This window comes from Dermacentor silvarum, chromosome 1, assembly GCF_013339745.2.
Source record: "Dermacentor silvarum isolate Dsil-2018 chromosome 1, BIME_Dsil_1.4, whole genome shotgun sequence".
In the NCBI taxonomy this organism is placed as follows: Eukaryota; Metazoa; Arthropoda; class Arachnida; order Ixodida; family Ixodidae; genus Dermacentor; species Dermacentor silvarum.
This window is the reverse complement of record NC_051154.1, coordinates 35,172,452-35,190,793: the sequence shown is the minus strand read 5'-3', so window position 1 is coordinate 35,190,793 and position 18,342 is coordinate 35,172,452. Positions and strand designations below refer to the sequence as shown.

At 44.2% G+C, this 18,342-nt stretch overlaps 1 protein-coding gene across 1 annotated transcript in view; it reads right to left on the bottom strand.

The window, feature by feature from the left end:
* Positions 1–16,706, bottom strand: part of LOC119460091 (ionotropic receptor 25a-like) — a 39,681-nt gene extending 22,975 nt beyond the window's left edge. Inside the window, 8 exon segments of the mRNA XM_049672948.1 lie at positions 1,268–1,444; positions 6,771–6,899; positions 8,553–8,606; positions 10,243–10,369; positions 10,371–10,419; positions 11,926–12,237; positions 14,849–14,977; positions 16,567–16,706. Coding sequence (XP_049528905.1) covers positions 1,268–1,444; positions 6,771–6,899; positions 8,553–8,606; positions 10,243–10,369; positions 10,371–10,419; positions 11,926–12,237; positions 14,849–14,977; positions 16,567–16,660 — 1,071 coding nt within the window. The 5' untranslated portion in view covers positions 16,661–16,706.
* Positions 16,707–18,342: the final 1,636 nt, after the last annotated feature.

Here is an 18,342-nt window from a genome sequence, read left to right as displayed (position 1 = left end):
CTAACTGCCCGCTAAAAACTGAATCCAAGTAAGACCCTATACGAAGGAATAATGAGCGTATAAAACCTTGCTTAACTAACACATTTCATGGAGGAACTGAAATTATCCAGCTCAGTGCAGACAAACACATATATATTGTAGAGGCAGCTGGAGACCTGCTGCAGTCATCAGAAGACGCGAACGGATAGCCAGCTAATTAACTGCTCACTAAGAAAAAATTTCACCCTTAATGGTGTTTCCTGGTGTCTATAACTCACCACCCTACACCCATAAAAAAGGTGTTTAGGTGAACTAATACGCCCATTAGAGAGGGTGCTTTCTTTGAAATTGCACCATTTCCCCAAAGTGTGCATGTTTTGCCGAAATGCACTTTACGTTGTATTTTTACAGCGAAATATTTTATTCTGTCACTACCCTAGTCTTTCGGACGTTGGACCTGGATTCGAACTGCGGACTTACATATTCTCTGTCGTAACGGCGACCACTCGACCATTCCACTTTTGTTTTCTCTGTTGCCTTGCGACAGAACCATCAGGATAAATATAGTAGCTTAAGAGTGAAATAGCGCCTCTAGATATTTGTTATGTGTTCTTATCGGTAGAAGATTGCTCCGCATGCAACCGAGACTCTTTATTCCATCCGATACTGCACGAAAAAGCGCAATACTTACTGCGCATAATACTGCGCCGGCCCCGATGCTACACCGGAAAGAACATGCGCCTGAAGAACTATGCTTGGCTGACGCACGGTACCGCTCACGATTGGCAGCTAATCTATAAAACAACACCAAGCTGAAACAACTTAAACGAAGCCAGTGGTAAAAAGCAAAGGCAGGTTGGGAAAAAAACTAAAATGTTATGTCTTTCCACTTCATCACCGAGGACGCCATGTATACATGAAGTGACAGGTTGATATCCTTACCTAATGTGATCATATATGACGTGCTCGAACAATGAATTGGCGCAAACTGCTGTTTTTTTTTTACTTGCTTGAAATATTGAAGTGCCCGAGCACCCTCAAATTCTGAAGGGTGAATGTTTCGCACAAAACACCCTTTTAGCAGCCTGACATTAAGGCAAAGGCGCACTAAATGTGTTCTGCTAGCAAATGCACCCATTTTCGAAGGGTGCAAAAAGGGTCTAGGGTGCAAAAAGGGTGTTTCGACATTCAATCTACTATCGAGGGTGTAATTTTCTAGAGTATGGGGTTAATCAACTGAGGCGTGAAAATGGGGTTTAATAATGGAACCAACGGCGAGAGCACCTACCTGCATCATTGTCGTTCTGAGTGTGATGTTCCGGCGCTCCATGAGCATGGAGCTGGTGAGATTCATGTTCGTGCACGTTGGGTACTCCAGGTCAGGGGGCATCCGCCTGCTCGCTCTTTCTTCGGCAGCGGCTTGGATGACCATCCTCGTCACGTCAATGTAGAAGGCCGCGTCGAGCTGCAGTATACACATAAGCTGAGCTCCCCGGATATCTATACAAGACGGTTGCGCGAGGAGCTCAATAAAGAAGTAAAATACAGTGAAGGACCCTGAGGTCGCACTGTATTGTAGCAATTGCCCTATGCTAATGTAATGTAATGAAGTAAGGACGGAGCTAAACTTTCTTATTTTGATGACATCACCCGTATAGGCCGCTGCTGGAGTTGCGGAATATCACAGCGATGTATAGGTATTCACGAAAAGCCCTTACATTAGAATTGTTAGCTTACAAGAAGAAATTCCAGGCAATCCTGATGTTGGACGTGAAGGCGGTCTGGCAATGGGCAAAATGCACTTGCGAACTAAAAGCTTTGCGTATCCAATTTCTGGTTCTTTGAACCAACCAGTCAAAGTTCCTTCGGAACTATCCCCCCCCCCCCCCCCCAAAAAAAAAAAGGGGGGGGGGGGGAAGAAGAAAAGCAGCGTTTAAGCACGTAGAAGTGCAGGCAGGGTAGATTCGAAATATGATAAACATGATTTTTTTAGTGGCACGAGCATCGAGTGAAACTCTTGTTTCTTGCGCAGCACTTCCGGTTCACCTCCTGAGAGCACCGGGGACGAAATTCAGAAAACATAGAAAAAATATTACAGTACAAAATTGATGGGCTTCATTATAATATAAGTATAAGCATAAGTTTAGTTACAAGTTGAATTACTGAAGTGTCTGGAATAATTAGAATTATTCAGCTGAGAGGACATTCAAAATAAATCGGAAGAAAAAATAAAAATAGTACAGTACAAAATTCATCGGTTTCATTATAGATATGGTATCAGAGCTTAAGTTTAGTTACAAGTTGAGTTACTGAAGTGTCTGGAATAATTAGAATTATTATAAATCACTGATTACCGCACACCAATGCACAGAACACCAACGTCGAGGCGCGAGTGCCACTAAAAGACACCTAAGTGAAAGGTTAGGGTCGCCTATAGTTTTTTTTAAATTCATAGCAAACACATTTCTTTGCTGAAAAACGTGCGTTGAAGCCGCGTATCGTTAATGCGTATTGATAGACATATACTGGTACCGTTCATTAAGACACATCGAGCAGTGAGCGAGCAACATAGTCTTAATGTCGAAGTGGACAGCGCCGCATGTCCACTTCGTCACGTGGCACGTGTTTCAGGATCTCGGAGCCTACGCCGAGACATTGTCATTGACAATGTCATTACTGAACGATGCATATGAACTAAGAACGCAGGTTTACACCGATGGATCTGTCTCAGCAACCAGCTCCACAGGCGCTTTTATCATCCCGGCCTTACAAGTCACAAGAAAGTTCAAAGTGTCCCACATAACGACCTCTACGGCAACAGAACTTGCCGCCCTACGTGCTGCTGTTATTTACATCGTAAAAACACCACCTCGAAAGTGGGTCATTTTTTGTGACTCCAAGGCAGCCCTTCAGAGTCTGCAATCAGCATTACGACGCAAGACACATGATCAACTGGTGTTTGAGACCAGAGAGGTTCTCCATCAAGCCCTCATGAACCGACATGACATCATCTTTCAATGGCTGCCGGGGCACTGTGGCATCGTCGGTAATGACCTTGCTGATGATGCCGCCCGGTCAGCTCATAAGGAAACCCTGACTGTTCCTGTAGCCTTATCAAGGACAGACGCTGCGAGGGGTCTTCGTTTACTCGCTCAAACCGAGACAGAAACTTCATGGAGCAACCCGATTTTTACGAGCTGTCGTCTCCACCGGCTGGATCCTACACTGAGGCTGCAGATTCCATCGAAATTCCCCCGCCGTGATGCAACTTTACTTTGCCGCCTCTGGTTAGGGGTGGCTTTTACGAAAGCATACTCATTCCTTCTAGGCATGTCCGACACAGCACTCTGTGACTCTTGCAACTGTGAGGAGACGGTGGAACGTGTGTTGTGTTTTGTCATCTTGTTCAGATCGAACGCGACATCATTCTCGGAGTGTGTTAAACCGATTAGACAGCAGACCGTTTTCATAGACAAAGATTCTTGGATCGTGTCCCGACGCGTCGGAGGCTTACAAAGCGACGCGGGCATTGTTACAGTTCATGAAGTCGACTGGCCTCAGTGACCGATTGTGAAGTGCTGGACAACCGCGCGTATTCATACTTTCCTCCCTCTCTCTCTTTTCTTTTCATCCCTTAAACCCCTTCCCCGTGTAGGGTAGCAAACCGGACGTGCGTCTGGTTAACCTCCATACCTTTCCTTTCTTCTTTTTCCTCCTCCTCCTCCGGAGCCTACGTTTATCATTCGTAATTGTTTCACAGTAATGTGGACGTGGAGTACCAAGTCGCATCCGAGGCTGTGCTCGAGTCTGAGCAGACGACGCTATCTCTAATTTGGATAAGCACGTGGCTCATGCTGGGTCACGTGCATTCGTACGACTGCGCTGCTGATTTTCCGAAGTCGCTGTGGTAGCAAGATGCACAGCTGGGCGAGGTAATGATGGATTATCTTGGGGGCGTCAGCGTAGGTTTCGCAGACACAGACAGAAAATTAAATCAGCATTGTCCGTGTTTATTCTTCTCTGTTCGAGGTATACGTTGACGCCCCCCAATATGAACAAGCTACAGCTTTCACTAATAATACCATATTATTGTGAAACAAGTCATATTAACTTTTAGAAATGGCACATACCCGCCGTGGTTGCTTAGTGGCTATGGTGTTGGGCTGCTAAGCACGAGGTCGCGGAATCGAATCCCGTCCACGGCGGCCGCATTTCGATGGGGGCGAAATGCGAAAACATCCGTGTACTTGGATATAGGTGCACCTTAAAGAACCCCAGGGGGTCCAAATTTTCCGGAGTCTCCGCTATGACGTGCCTCATAATCAGGTGGTGGTTTTGGCGCGTAAAACCCTATAGTTAATTTTTTTAATGGCACAGAATGAGACGACAAGTAAGAGTAGACAGTTGAACAGGTGTTAGAACAGAGGATAGATGAACCCTAACGAAAGCACTCGCTTATTGACAATGCGTAGCACTGCGCATGCTTGCAATCAACCTCACTTTTTTTTCCCCTGTGCAAATGTTTTTGATGATGTAAAAAAGAAAATTGTTAGAATGTTTTTAACTTACGTGTGAAATTTTCTCTACGAATGCATTTAATTGTTTTATTTATTTCAGCTACTTTCGTTTTAAGTGATTTCGCAGTATAATATAGCAGCTGCCATAGAAGTGTTTTTTTTCTTCCTTTATAACCATCGTTAGGGACCCTTTAACGAGTTTTTTTGGGTCCCAAAGGTGCGTACTTTGTAATTGTATACCTTATTTATGTTAAATAAACTTTGAAACTTTGAAACTTTCAAACAACAAGTCTTACTCAAGTTATAATACCTCCGCCAGACTTTTTATACTGCCCATAGGATGCTTTTTGACCCTCAGAGAGTCCTCAGAGAGAAAAGCAGTGAGCTTCATCTACCCGTAGCATCCGTGTACGAAGCGAGAAGACTTCGAATGACACTCGGTGGGCATTCATGACCTCGGAATTCGGCGAAAGAATCTGTGATTAAAGTACCATATCCAATACAGGAAACCTGTGTCATCGGAGGTGAAGGACAGTTGGGCTAGTTGGTATCGTTAGATGACTCTCTGCCTTCCAATGTTTGTACTTCCTTACTCCGGTAAAAGCTGCGAACGACGCGCCGCAGCACGCAGAGATCAAAGTCGTCCAGCCTCTCGTGCGCTCTACACCTCTAGCGCGGCGCCGAAGCCTTTTGAGTGCAACATCTCTCCGGCTAGGTCGTATTCGGCAGCCTAATTGTATATAACAAAAGATCTTCAATACTTTACCACTTGCGAAACGCTCCATAAACCTCATATTTCAGAATTCGGACACAGTGATTAGAGAAAAGCTTGGAGCTTGCAGATTGCTTCGTCACCTATTGAAGACACAAAAATAACTATATAAAGGGCCATTAACTTTGCCAGCACCACGCAAATAAATAAATAAATAAATAAATAAATAAATAAATAAATAAATAAATAAATAAATAAATAAATAAATAAATAAATAAATAAATAAATAAATAAATAACACTTTTCAATAAGCCCGTTCTGAGCGCATTGAAAACAGTAACCTAGCCCACGTGCGATCACCCAGCCATCGCCAAGTGATGACTTACAGTGGAGTGCGTCGTGCGTGGACAGCCTAAAAGGAGAACTGCGCGTTTAGGACGACGGAATACTCAGAATACGCAGGCGACAATTTATGCTGGTAATCGTTTGCCTGATTACGAAGAGGACGTCATGTGCTGATAATATAGTTCGTAGGAGAGCATACGAAGAGAAAGATGCCAATAACTGATGCAGCGCGATTCCTTCCTCGTCGATGCGGCACCGCCGAACTGCGCCCGCCGTAAAGCGGAACCGGACGTCGGCAAAATAGCACGGATGCTTCAGCCCGATGGAATGTTTTCCACTCCGCGTAGGGGGAAGGGGAGAACAAATTAGTAAGGAAAGAGGAGGTATATTGTGGTAATGTGTCAAATATAGGTGTTAGAACAAACACGTGATGTAGCATCCTGCTCCGCTGTGCTCGTGGTTACGGTACATGGTTACGTACAGTTGCCACAGCGTTGATTAACTGCATTGCTGTCTTTTTTTTCTATTGGCCTCTTTAAACCGTCAAGAATCCGCTGCAAGACATTAACATTTACTTCAACAGAGTCTTACTAAGGCTGGCAGTTAATTCCCGAGCTCTCACTGTACTTTCTTGGCTCCGACTGAGCTTCGTAGCGATGGGTTCAGGAAGGTTGAAGAGGTCACCTCTTCTATTGAAGCGCGGTGCTACATGAGAGTGGCCTCCGGAAGACGACTTGCAATATTTTTGACCACCTCTCACGAAGTCAAAATTGTTAGAGTCAGAGGCTGCATATCCGAAGGCGCATTCTCCTCTCTTTATATGGACGCGAGCGTTCTTATCGTGGCACAATGATGCTGCGGCCTTGAGCAGGTAGTTTTGTTCTTCGCTATTTTCTTCAACATGGCGAGGGATTTTTCCCACCCAACGTTTCGGAACCAACTCGGCTTCTTCCTCAGTCACAGCTACGTCTGTCCTGCCATCCTCTCTTCGGTTTCATGTGCCTTCTTTTAAAGCTAGAACAACGATTAGACTCGCCTAATAAGCACTTCTTGCTCAAGCAGGGTGCATTAAGTTAAAGAAAAAGAAAATGACGGCGTTACCAATTTTCTGCTTCAGCATGTGTTAATTTTCTTTTTTTTTTTTGCCCGCCGAAGAAATGACGTACTAGATGAAAACGAACAAATGAGTTGGGTAAGAAGATGGCAAGCGTTCGTACCTGTTCTTTTTGGACTTCAAATTCCTTGTCTTTCTTGGCTGCTGCCAGCAGGTCAGCGTTGGTCGGCTCCGGCGTGGCCACGATGAACGTGACGTTGCTGCACTCCGAACATTTGGGGGTGTAATTCTCCTGCCGGAGAAGGAGAAGTGCCAACGTACAGCACATGATGTTTTGTGTGGTGGCTAACTTGGTGTTATCAAAGAAGCTTGCCTTTCCCAATGTGAAGCATGTATATTGAAGCCAAGAGGTTAAAAAAATAATGAGCATGAGGGCGTACGTGGGAACGCTATTATTTCCCCAAGTAGCGGGACCGATGACGGTTGTCAACTTACCATCGGATTCGGATATAAAGGTTCTCCAAACTGTAGCGCAATTTTTTTCTCCCCGTTTGATCACATTTTGAGATGGCGTTATTTTTTTCTCTAAATGCATAAAACATGCCTAGTTCCCATCCACAGATAATCTGGACTGTTCTTAAGTACTACTAGTTTCTGAAGATTTTTTTCTCAGCTGTTTCTAATGTCAGTGGTTCCTGCAAACGAAGTAGAGGTACCAAGTAAAGACCGGAACGATTAGTCCAAAAGGAGAGAAGATAGCAATGGGTAGGAGCACCCTTTAGCTACCGCGGGACAAGCAAATTGACACGAGCTCTTCTGGAAAATGAACAAAAGACAGTAGTCCGTTTTTAGGCAAAGCTCGCTAAACCTTCATCGAGAAGATTTGCCGCACGTAGTGTTCCTCACAAAGGTTTGAGCATTCTTTGTCAGAAGGTGATTAGTTCTTTTTTCTTATCTTTTTACTTTGTTTGCAATTGTTGCTTTTTTCTGACTACACTTATGTAGTCTTGTAAGGGGATACAAGCATATTACTCGCTTACGTTTCTTTATGACGACTCTCCAGTACCGGGCGGGTTGACAGAAACCAAAACATCATATTTGTGCTGTGGGCTTGACTGTTTACGCTTGCAGAAAACAACGAACAGCAACAACAAAAACTGCAGGAAAAGGCAAAGAATTGAACTTATTAACTCTAAAAGAAAAGAAAATTTCAGTTCAAACATTTTGGGTCACGTCATTCTTTATGAAGCATCGCAGCTTGCCGACAGAGAAACTTTGTGACTAAACTCATGTTTTAGTTCCCGCAAGCCAGAAATACGTCACAAAAAACTAACGCTGTAACTATTGTGCGACCGGGAAAAAATGGATTTCATTGTTCTTTCGAGGTTATGCGCATCGTATACGAAAAGAAAAGAAGATTTTTTCTCATCATTTCCTGAGTTAAGAAATGTAAGTTTCAGCAGCCGCGTGATTATGAACGAATAATTGAGTGGGTGGCAACGTCACTAGTAAACTGTGCGCAATGCACAAATCACAGCGATTAAAAATGTTACCAGCAGGTACATGCCTCAGGAAGGAAGGAAAGCGTGGAGAAGGAAAGGCAGGGAGGTTAACCAGTTTAGCATAACCGGTTTGCTACCCTACACATGGGAGCGGGATGGGGGAGAATGAAAGATGGGGAGAAGAGAGGGAGACAGCACATAGCGCAGCACACACATCGTCAGTCACACAGTCCGTCACTCTTGCGTGGTAAGTGACATCACTGTCACAGCCACGCCCATCCACAGATAATCTGGACTGTTCTTAAGTATTACTAGTTTCTGAAGATTTTTTTCTCCTCAGAACGGCTGGTGTACTACAGTACTATTATTTTCGCTATGAAACCAGGTATGCCTTAGTGAAATTAGGTAGCGAAGAACCAGAAAGACAGACGGTAGACTCTTACCCTTGAGATAAGGAACCATGCAAACTGCCAGTTGTTCCACTTGTTTCTGTGAGCCTGGTGCAAAACCACAAATTAAGAATAAGCTGAACGTAAAGCAAATCCCAAGGCTTAACAATTCTACACAGCACATGCCCGTTTGAAAAACGCAACAAAAATATTTTCTAGTGTTTTTCGAACGGGCATGCGAAAAATATTTTGTCGTGGCAACAGAAATTTTTGTGATAGTTTCAGACGTACAACTGTGGTCATGACAGAAATTTGTGTCGTAACGATAGAAATTTCTACAGCACTTTTTTTCACCCTTTCTTCACAACACAGTCGATTCTGTCGTGAAGCACTCACCTTGTTGTTACAACGCCATTTCTGTCGTGACGACAGAAAGCACGTCGTGTTTTGAGACATTTTCTGTCCTATTTGATTGATCGGATTTTAACATTTTGAGAACAACACGTTCGGCCTTTATTTAATTATGAACGAGAGTTACGTCGTTAGCTTTAGTGTTTGGGTTATGGTGCACATTGCAACATAACCAGCTATTTCAAGATGCCAATAATTAGCCTGAAAAAATTTTGAAACCGTATGTGTGTACTTTATTTCTGCTGTTGGTCCAAGTAGCGACAGAGTTTTAGTGTCTAGGTAAGAATTTTCACGTCGATTCATTGAAGCAGTGCCTGGTAATTTTCGTCCAAGGTGACCGGAAGTGGAAAGCGAACAACCCGAAAAATGAAAATTAGATGGTGTATATCAAGATGTTTTCCTCTGTATTTAGCGCTTAGTTATATCAGCTCCCACTTGAAGTATGAACGTGTATTGACGCCATAATACATCTTCACCAATTTACTGAAGCGCGCCTTTCAGCTAGAAGTATTCTGTAACACGTTGGTGTGATCGAACTGCTGCCGTTACGACTAAACTTCCTAGCAACGAAACTTCATGACATTTACTTGCTATTCCCTCAAAAACCCGAAGCAGTAAAAGTCTAAAGCAAGCTTCTCAGCCCCTGATGCCCCTAGAGATATTACTAAGTTGTACAGTACAAAAGCTAGACATTTTCCGCAGCTATTACACAATTTGTATTCGTGAAGTAACTATACTATGCTGGATAAGATTACAAGCATCAATTTTGTGCTTTCCGAGCAGGTTACTTCGTATGTTGTCTCATAGTTTTGGCATGCCGTTTTTGAATCAGGAGGTACAGTAATTCAAGCTGAAGAATAGCGTAATATAAGACATGGACTATTCATGGCCCTATTCGTTTAAGCTTGAATCATGAACCAACTAGCCCTGCAGCGCGTATCACACAAAACAGTAAGGGTCTCGCGGAGGCACAAAATATGATACACCTTTCTTTTAAACTGACATGAGTAGAAGCACTCGGTTAACAAAGGAACCGAGAACCCAAACTGAGATTATCGCTATAATTCACAGCTCCCTTTAAGGAAACAACTTTCATTCAAGTTATTGCGAAATGTAAGGAACAATATTTACGGTCTCCTGAGCATTGTATATGAGAGCTGCAACTAAGCTTGAGCTAACGACCTTCCGCAAGAAAGTTCAGAGTGTTAGGGGAGGGATGGAAATCTGTTCGTGCATCCTACAGAACGGAGTCAACAAAGCGCAAAGCGCACAGGTGACGTGTTGACACTTGCGTTCTTTGCACACTTTTGCACGCTGCAGTGAAGGCTCTCACCAGCTCCAAAGCTTGGTTCATCGTGTCACCCCGGCCAAGAATGAAGAAGTTCGAGACGTCCGTGGAGTGAATGAGCTCCGCTTTTCTTTTGAAGTCATCTTTGGTGCCGTCCACCTCCCGCATGATAGTGCCGCGTCGGTATGTTCTCCAGCAGCCGCGCGTATTTGTGGTCGATGACTGGGAGTGGCAGAGTGATAGATGTTAATTATGGGCAGTTTTAAAGGACTCGGTTCAAGGTGAGGTTTTCCGCGCGCTACCCTGTGCGAACAACGACGAATAGGGCAGGATGTAAAGCGTGTCTGGTGAAACGGCAGACCTAAGCTGACGTAACCTGTAATCTAGCATATCGACATTTTTTCATTAAATTTTAGTCCGCCCTTATAATTCGCATCGACTAGCAGTTGCTGAGGACATCGTAGACTGGACACTGCTAGAACAACGAGAAGAATAAAGAGATTCAATTTGGAATATGACTTGAAAATAACTGTTGTATATTATTTAGGTCACAGTGTAGAAAAATAAAAGAGAGAGTCTAATGGCGGACTCGGCATCACGCGCGGAACCTCCCATAATTGCAGCAATAGCTTGCATTGCGTTCAAGTTAAAAAACAAAAACAAATGGGAGCTACGGCTCTGTACACCTCGCAGTCGCTGTACAATGCGTAGTAAGCGGTACCCTGGCAAGTCGCTGAGGGCTTCGACAGCGTAAATGGACTGCACTGAAGCTGTACCATCGATTTAATTATCGATGTTATGGACTTGGTCAAGCGCTTATTGGCACATAACAATCATTTCATGGCACATAAAAGAGCGTACTCGTACGCCTTTTCTAACTGGGTTAAAGGTTGATAGTACGCAAGGACATGGGGCAGCTTTCACTTTTGCAATTGAAAGGGCAAAATTTCCATCCACCTAAGCGTAGCGTGCACGTACGGGTTTCTTTTTGCAGCTTGGTGCTACTTTTAGATGAATGACATTTTCCCCCTTTCATGAATCTTCCTCCTCCTCGCGAATTTCCACTGAACTACATTTGCATACTTTTGCCACTGTCGATAATGTCATTAGCTCATATTAAGAAGAACGGCTGACTCTGCGAGCACGCCACAGTGGGTTTATCGTACAAAAGCTGTCGACGCGAGCAGCTGCCATGGTAGAGTTTAGACGTGACCACCACGACTACGGTAACTTAGCCATGCCATTCCAGCCCGTTGAACAGCGTTGACATCCAGATGACAAAAATAGCATGCGTGTGGCACAACTTCAACCCTCAATAACAGGGCCACGTCATAGCTCGTGGCACGAATAATACTGGAATATAGGAATAAATGCCTGACTTTAGCCGTTTTTTTTTTTTTTTTACCTACAAAGACGTGACGATCTCTGGTTTTGACTCTCATTTAGGTTCCCTTTTTTTTCCCCGCCAACTGCCAGTAATGGGGTCGTTGACATGCAACAGTTTGCTTGCGATACTAAAGTTCACCCGTTTACGCCATAGCCACGCAACCATTTATCAGCACCGCAGACTGCGCCTGACGGTAACGCGATGCAGCACAGCTCGCTGACACAGAGCGTCAGGGCTGAGCCGGGCGAATGCTTCCACGGGGTTCTTTTCTAGACTTCTGTTACATTGAAAGTGTCGCCTGGATTTTTAAGTATCCGCACAGAGGCGGTATGGCCACTCACTGACGCTACTGTCGTAGATGATGCCGGCTGTGGAGAGGTCCATCTTCTTGCAGAGGTCGCGAATCACCTGCGTGTAGATGTCTCCCGGTGGCGTGACGTGGACCAAGAATTCACGCTCGAGCGCCGTGAGCCTATCCCAGCCGCTGAGCGTGTAGTCGTTGTGCACGCCGTACGTGAGGCTCAGTGTGGGCAGCCCCATGCGACGAGCCGTGTCCCGCACCGCCGTCGACAGCTTGTCCACGGTGCTGCCCGGCGTGCGCACGGCGTCGATCAGCACGTCCGGCTTCGGATCGGCGAAAATGGCGTTGCACACTGCATCGAAGCATCCAGAGAGGAACCGTTGGTCGCTGCACCGCCAACTTGAAGACGATACATTGTGGTCACCCTATACAAGACTATCAATATTGAAGTTTTGTGTGGAATGATGTCGGAGAGGTAGCTCATGATAACTCTCTATAGAATGAAGGCTCGTGGTAAAAAATTGCGCTACGACACGACTAAGGATAGCGCTTTGTTCTTCTGGTTGCGCAATTCTTTTTTCCTAGGTTTTTAGTGTAACTGCATTAAGTTCTTTAAGACATCAACTGCAGATGTCCAAATATATTGTTTACAGAATTTCTCCTGATTATGTTAAATAAAGCATGTTTACAGCTCTTGTCAGCAGGAGAAGAGTTACTGTCCGTACAGGCTGATAACACTATTCTGACTTCTCATTCTTATTGGTGGCCTTACGAAGGTCGAACCGCGCAAAACTCCATCGTATTCAATGCGCGCTAGCACTTTAGCTAAACTTTTAGGCCCTTGGCCAGACGCTCAATCGAATTTTAAGGCCTTACCGGACTTTTTAAAAAGTACGGGCCTGAACTGTAGGCTTTGAGTATACCAAATTGCTTGCCATGTGTTTTACATCATCTTTTTCTCGTCATCGTCACCCATCATGCGCCTCTTTCGTCCTTCTTTCTTTCCCTCTTCCCCTTCCCCCAACGCAGAGTAGCTGGCTAGAGGAATGTACCTCAGGCCGACCTCTATGCATTTCGTACCATTAAACTTCTCTCTCTCTCTCTCTCTCTCTCTCTCTGGGAGCACTGTCATGGGCAGTTGCACGAGTAAGCATTCACCTTTGAATTTTTGTGGTCAACCTCTTGAAGCTGCATTTCAGTTTGAGTGTTATCTTAAAACGACAGTGACGAGTTGCCTTGAAACTCGCAAATAGCACAAGCCGTGCATTTCATGGTTATGCGTATTTCAAAACGTTTCTTCCTACGCAGTCTTCGACATATGTATAGGAACTTGAAAGGTTTGTCGCACTGCTTTATGCCAGTACTTTACCACCAGCGTCAAATGTGAAAAGTGAATATTATTAATCAGTGCAGTGAAAAATATAACACTTTTTTTTCCGCCACGCGTTACCAGTGGCGGTGGACACCAATAAATGTCTGACATTGACTAATTAACTAACTAAAGTTTATTAACTAACTTCCTAATAAATGATTTAGGGTGCTTGTATCAAGTGAGAAATTTATATTGGGCAGTGCTCGGCATATGCACTTAGGAGGAATCTTTCGACTAGCAACAGTGTACAGATATTTGTCCTCAAACTCTCTTAAAAAATATGTTGGTGTTCCACTTAGTTTTGTCTCGCATTGCTCGAGGGAGAAAGATAAGGGGAACTGAATGGGCCCAATTTTTTGTTATCTACAACCACATGAAAGCAACAGACAAGGAGGCCACATAAATCATACAAGAAATCAACTCTGCTTTTTTTTCTTTTTTTTTATATGAAATCACAGGGTAAAAGGAAATTTAAGTGGACGTAATAACTACTTTCTACAGGTTGAAACGTGCGGTTGAAAGGATGTTCCCCATCCGCTGCCGTGGCCGTGAGTGGCGCTGGCTAACACTCCCACGGCTATATTTTGCGCAAATACACGAATACTGAAGAAATTGGCGGGAGAACAGCCACCGCAGCAACTCCATGGATAGACCATCGTACGCGCAATGCGTAAGATGTGGGTTCGGCTGCCACTTGCGGCAAGTTGTTTCTTCGTCCACTTTCATTTACCTTTGCACTGTGATCTCTACATTTAAAATAAAAACAAGTGATTTCGGCTATGTTTTCTTTGGACTAATTGCCTGTTGGCTTCCTGTGTAATTGCTCGAAGGAAGATTTTTTGGGGAAAATACTAACTTGTACGCCAATGCATTTTTTCGCAAGTTCAGCTAGATATATCTCGAAAGTGGTGCTAGCCTCAGGGTTCCTATTAGGTGTGCACGTCTTGAGTTTGACCACTGTCGACTCCACGAGTGCGGCATATGTTCCAATAATAATTAATTAAGAAACGTGCTTAGCAAATTTCTGCTAAATATATAATTAATCAATTATTATCAGACGGTTAATTAAATCGTCTTCCGCTAGTGATTTGTTGCAGCAGAAAAGACACTATTATGTCAAGTTTACTGTTTCAAAATTTTTGTTGGTTTATCCCATTTGAAGGAGGTAGAATAGTGTTAAACTGCTATTTATTAGCAGCAGCTGGACAATTATCAGTATAGTAGCCATAGCATACTCATTAGCTCGTGTTAGGTTTATGTTGTGTTACTCATCCTCTGAAACGTTAAAATCGAAATTACAACAGAAAGGTTCCTACTACTTCAAGAATGAACTCGCACTTTATTTATAATCGTAAACTCCCCCTCGTAAATTCTTATTCGTGAAGGTAACAATAGAGGCTACTTAGATATTGGTACTTTCAGGAAGAGGGGCGCCTTAGTAGCTAACTTAACTCGTAGTGATCTTCCGTGCACGATTACTGCTGGGTTTAGTACGATTGTGTTTACCTTGTATGCGCTATGTTTAGGCCTGCAATATGAGTGGCGTGATGCGCTGTACCGAGGAGCCAGAAATGTAGAGAAGGGCGCTTACCGTCGGCGACGTCGACTTCTTCCGGGTCTAGTTCAACGAGAGAGTGTGTCACGGCCGCATCGGTGGTCTTTCTCAGTGTCTCGGTGATCATGAGCTTCGCCACGTCATTGCCTTTCTCCACCACAACGACTGCAAGCGAGGCAGAAAAAGCTTCGCTTTCCAAGTATCGCTATGCTTTCCTCTTGATTTTCAGCCTACACAACTTTCCCCTGAATATAAGCGCCGCACATAGCTGCGCGTAAACCCTACATTTCCTCCATTTCTTCCCCCACGCTCCCCACACACACACACCCAGACGCACGCACACGTGCATGTTATACTTCCAAAGCTGTCTGCTCTCTCCAAAACTTTTATGAAAGTTGGTGTTTCTTGCGGTGGTGCTTTGCATGCTGCGCAAATAGCATTACCGTGTCTGAAGGCGTGTCAAGGCAAATGTTTCAGCTTATGATTTGTATTCGTTTGACGCTGTGTTTGCATATTTCAAAAGACATGCGCAGGATATTGCGCCTTTGCCTGATGCAAGTCGCTTTCATGCGCCTTGGCTGGAGTTAATTGACGCAGCCTTGGTATAAGTGGAGAAGGTAGAGCGCTGAAGTGGAAAGTATATGAGGAAGGAGCAACAATAGCCAGACGCTATAGCTACGAGCACGCCGTGTCCCAGGCACTTTCCTTTTTAGTGCTCTTCCTTATGAGCAAAATAATTAAGATTAATTAAACCCATTTGGTCACAGCTAGAGCGCACGCATGCCGCTGTTTTATGAGCGGCTGACGAAGCTCGCTGAAGGCTGACTGACTCTTTTGATCATTCCTCTTAGGGCTAATGGTCCGTCTCTAATAGAGTGACTACGTGCGCCACATTGGCCATCTAATCATTACGTCAACGCTTTTACATTTCTCGTGTGGCAGCGTTGCACTTTGAAACACCTAATGGGGAAGGAAAGCTGCCTTTTGGCTGCCTTTTGGCTGTGAAGCGTGTGGTTCCATTGGAAGGGATTCTTTCTGAGCACAAAACCGCAGGACATCAAGCAGCAAACATTCCAAGTATGACTGAGCCCTCGATCATCAGAAGGAACCCATTTTCTAGGTGGTAATCGCTATCATCAAGCTAGCAATGCAATATCACTTTTTTGTTTAAACACATGTCAAAGCGCAATGGCAATGGTCGCCATGGCAACAGTCGACATTGAACACTCAAGCAACATTTGCTTTTCAATTTACTATTGTTTATCTACAAAAATACGCCACAAAATGCTTCCAAGGTTATTGTAATTCCACAAATGATTTACTGATTAAATTCGTGCCACAGGGCATTCTTTTTTACCACATAACTGCCATTTTACCATAACTTCATCCAACATCTAGGTAGGACTCAATATCGTAAGTTTAAGGCACCAGCAGAGCAAAATCGTGATTATTATTTTCTACGGTGTTGCTTAGAGCATTTGCTTCCCTTACAAAAATGTTTACGACCAATCTCGACTAGCGGGCGGTTATCGTCGCGTACTCATTTAAGAGTAAACTGAAAATTAACCTGTTTATACATAAGCAAAATTAAAATAGTAAGCTGAGCAAATCAGGAAATATTCCTGTCAATATATATATATATATACATATATATATATATATACATAGTTGTCTTGTCCTCTTATTGTAATCTATCTCGATTTCTGCGTTGAATTTTCGGAAGCATGTAATGAAGTCAGAGAAGCACATCTTACCAAAACGTAGCGTGTCCTGGGCCGTCGCGGCCACCAAAGCGGCAGCCAAAAACGCCGCAGTGATAGTACCTTTCTTGCCGGCTGCCGAGGTCATTTTGGCGGCAGGGTGATGCGAGCCTTGTGCTCGTGTGAATTTTCTTGGCTAAAGTATACCTGCGCGGGATGCACAAATTGGCGAGAGTGTACAAATGCGAGAATGCTGCTGGTCCATGCACGGCTACATCTCGCTTTAGCCTGGGCCCGATTTTATTAGCTTTAGAATTTTTTCGTAATACCACTGTAGCTGCGTGCTAATATTCCAACAAATTCCCGCTTTGCTACTTGTTGTGCGTGCGACACTGTGTTGTTCAGCACAAAATACAAGCACGTCTAGGCCAACAGCGAGGCCGACCGACTGACTTCCAATTGTGGACGCATGACCCTATGCACCGGCCTCTCCTGGACTTCACTCAGGAGACGGGCCGTAATGCTCGCATTTAATTTAAGCCGAAAGGCGTATTGGCGCAATTAAGAAATGAATTGAACCTAAAGTACTTTCAGCCTTATCAGTTCTCAGGCATGCTCTGAAAAAAAAAGAAAAATAGCACTCGCATTAAAGGCTTTGAGGCCGAAGCCTTACTGTGAGTGCGAAAATGACCAAGTGCAATTAGGTTTTCCATCCAAGTTAGAGGAAAAGCCCAGTAAGGTGGTTCCTCTGCGTTTCCACGCGGTTGCCAGAAGAATGTGGTTCCTCGGCAGTCGCTTGTGAACACGCGAAGTACACGGTTGCATAGGCACGTTTCAAAACACACATACACACAAAAGTATCCGCTAGATTCGTGCATGTTTTCCTTGTCATCTAAGTAAATTGTAATGGGGATTACAGCTGCCACCTTAGCTCTAACTAGAACTTCAAATTTAGTGTACATTTTTTCCCGTTCCATAAAATGTGTCGACGTTTAAGTCTGGTATAAATTGAATATGACGGGTTTCTGTATTCTAAAAGTTCAAGCTCGTTAATTCAAAATGTTTACAAATTAAAATGTTTTTGATAATGTAATCACAGCCCTAGCAAGTTACAGAAAGCAGCACAAGCTGTTTCCTACTTCGAAATATTTCAGCATTATAACCTGAGTAGTAAAAAAAAAAAGAAAAAAAAACCCCAGGAACCTGCATTTAGCATTACATAACTGTTTTAGACACTGTCATTATTCGGTGAAGTAGCACGTGCACTTTGCGATACGCGTGCTTATGTCGTTTCATATTTAATTTCCTAATCTTGCTAACTTCCGCCAAAAGTCGTCGTACTAGTGCCGTTGATTGTTTTCTTTATATTAGAGCGCACTTCCTCACCTGACGTCCCGTACGGCGATCCCGCTGCAGCGTCTTGCACGCTGCTACCAAAACCGGATTGAAGACGTGTGCGCGGTCGGTCCGCGCGGGCGGTTCGCTGGACAGCCAATCAGCGGCAAGAGACAAAACGCGCTTTGTGTGCGGCGTGAATCGATGCCTGGGACACAATTGCGCTGGTCCTCTCCTCTCGTGCTTTGCCCTTGCTTTCCACTTATGTCTTCTCTCGGCGGCTCGCTTTTCGAAAGTCACGGGGCCTTTCTGCGAGACACTTGAAAGTCAATCAATTGCTGGTCGTTGTTTTTTTCTCGGCGCACTCTCCAGATGGCGCCACTGTGCGTTAGGGGAAGCCAGCGTTATGCTTCTTTAAGGTAAAGGTCGTGCTAGGAGAAATTTTCATCTTATCTAAACCTGCCACTAGAATATATCCGTTTTCTTTTGGTTATT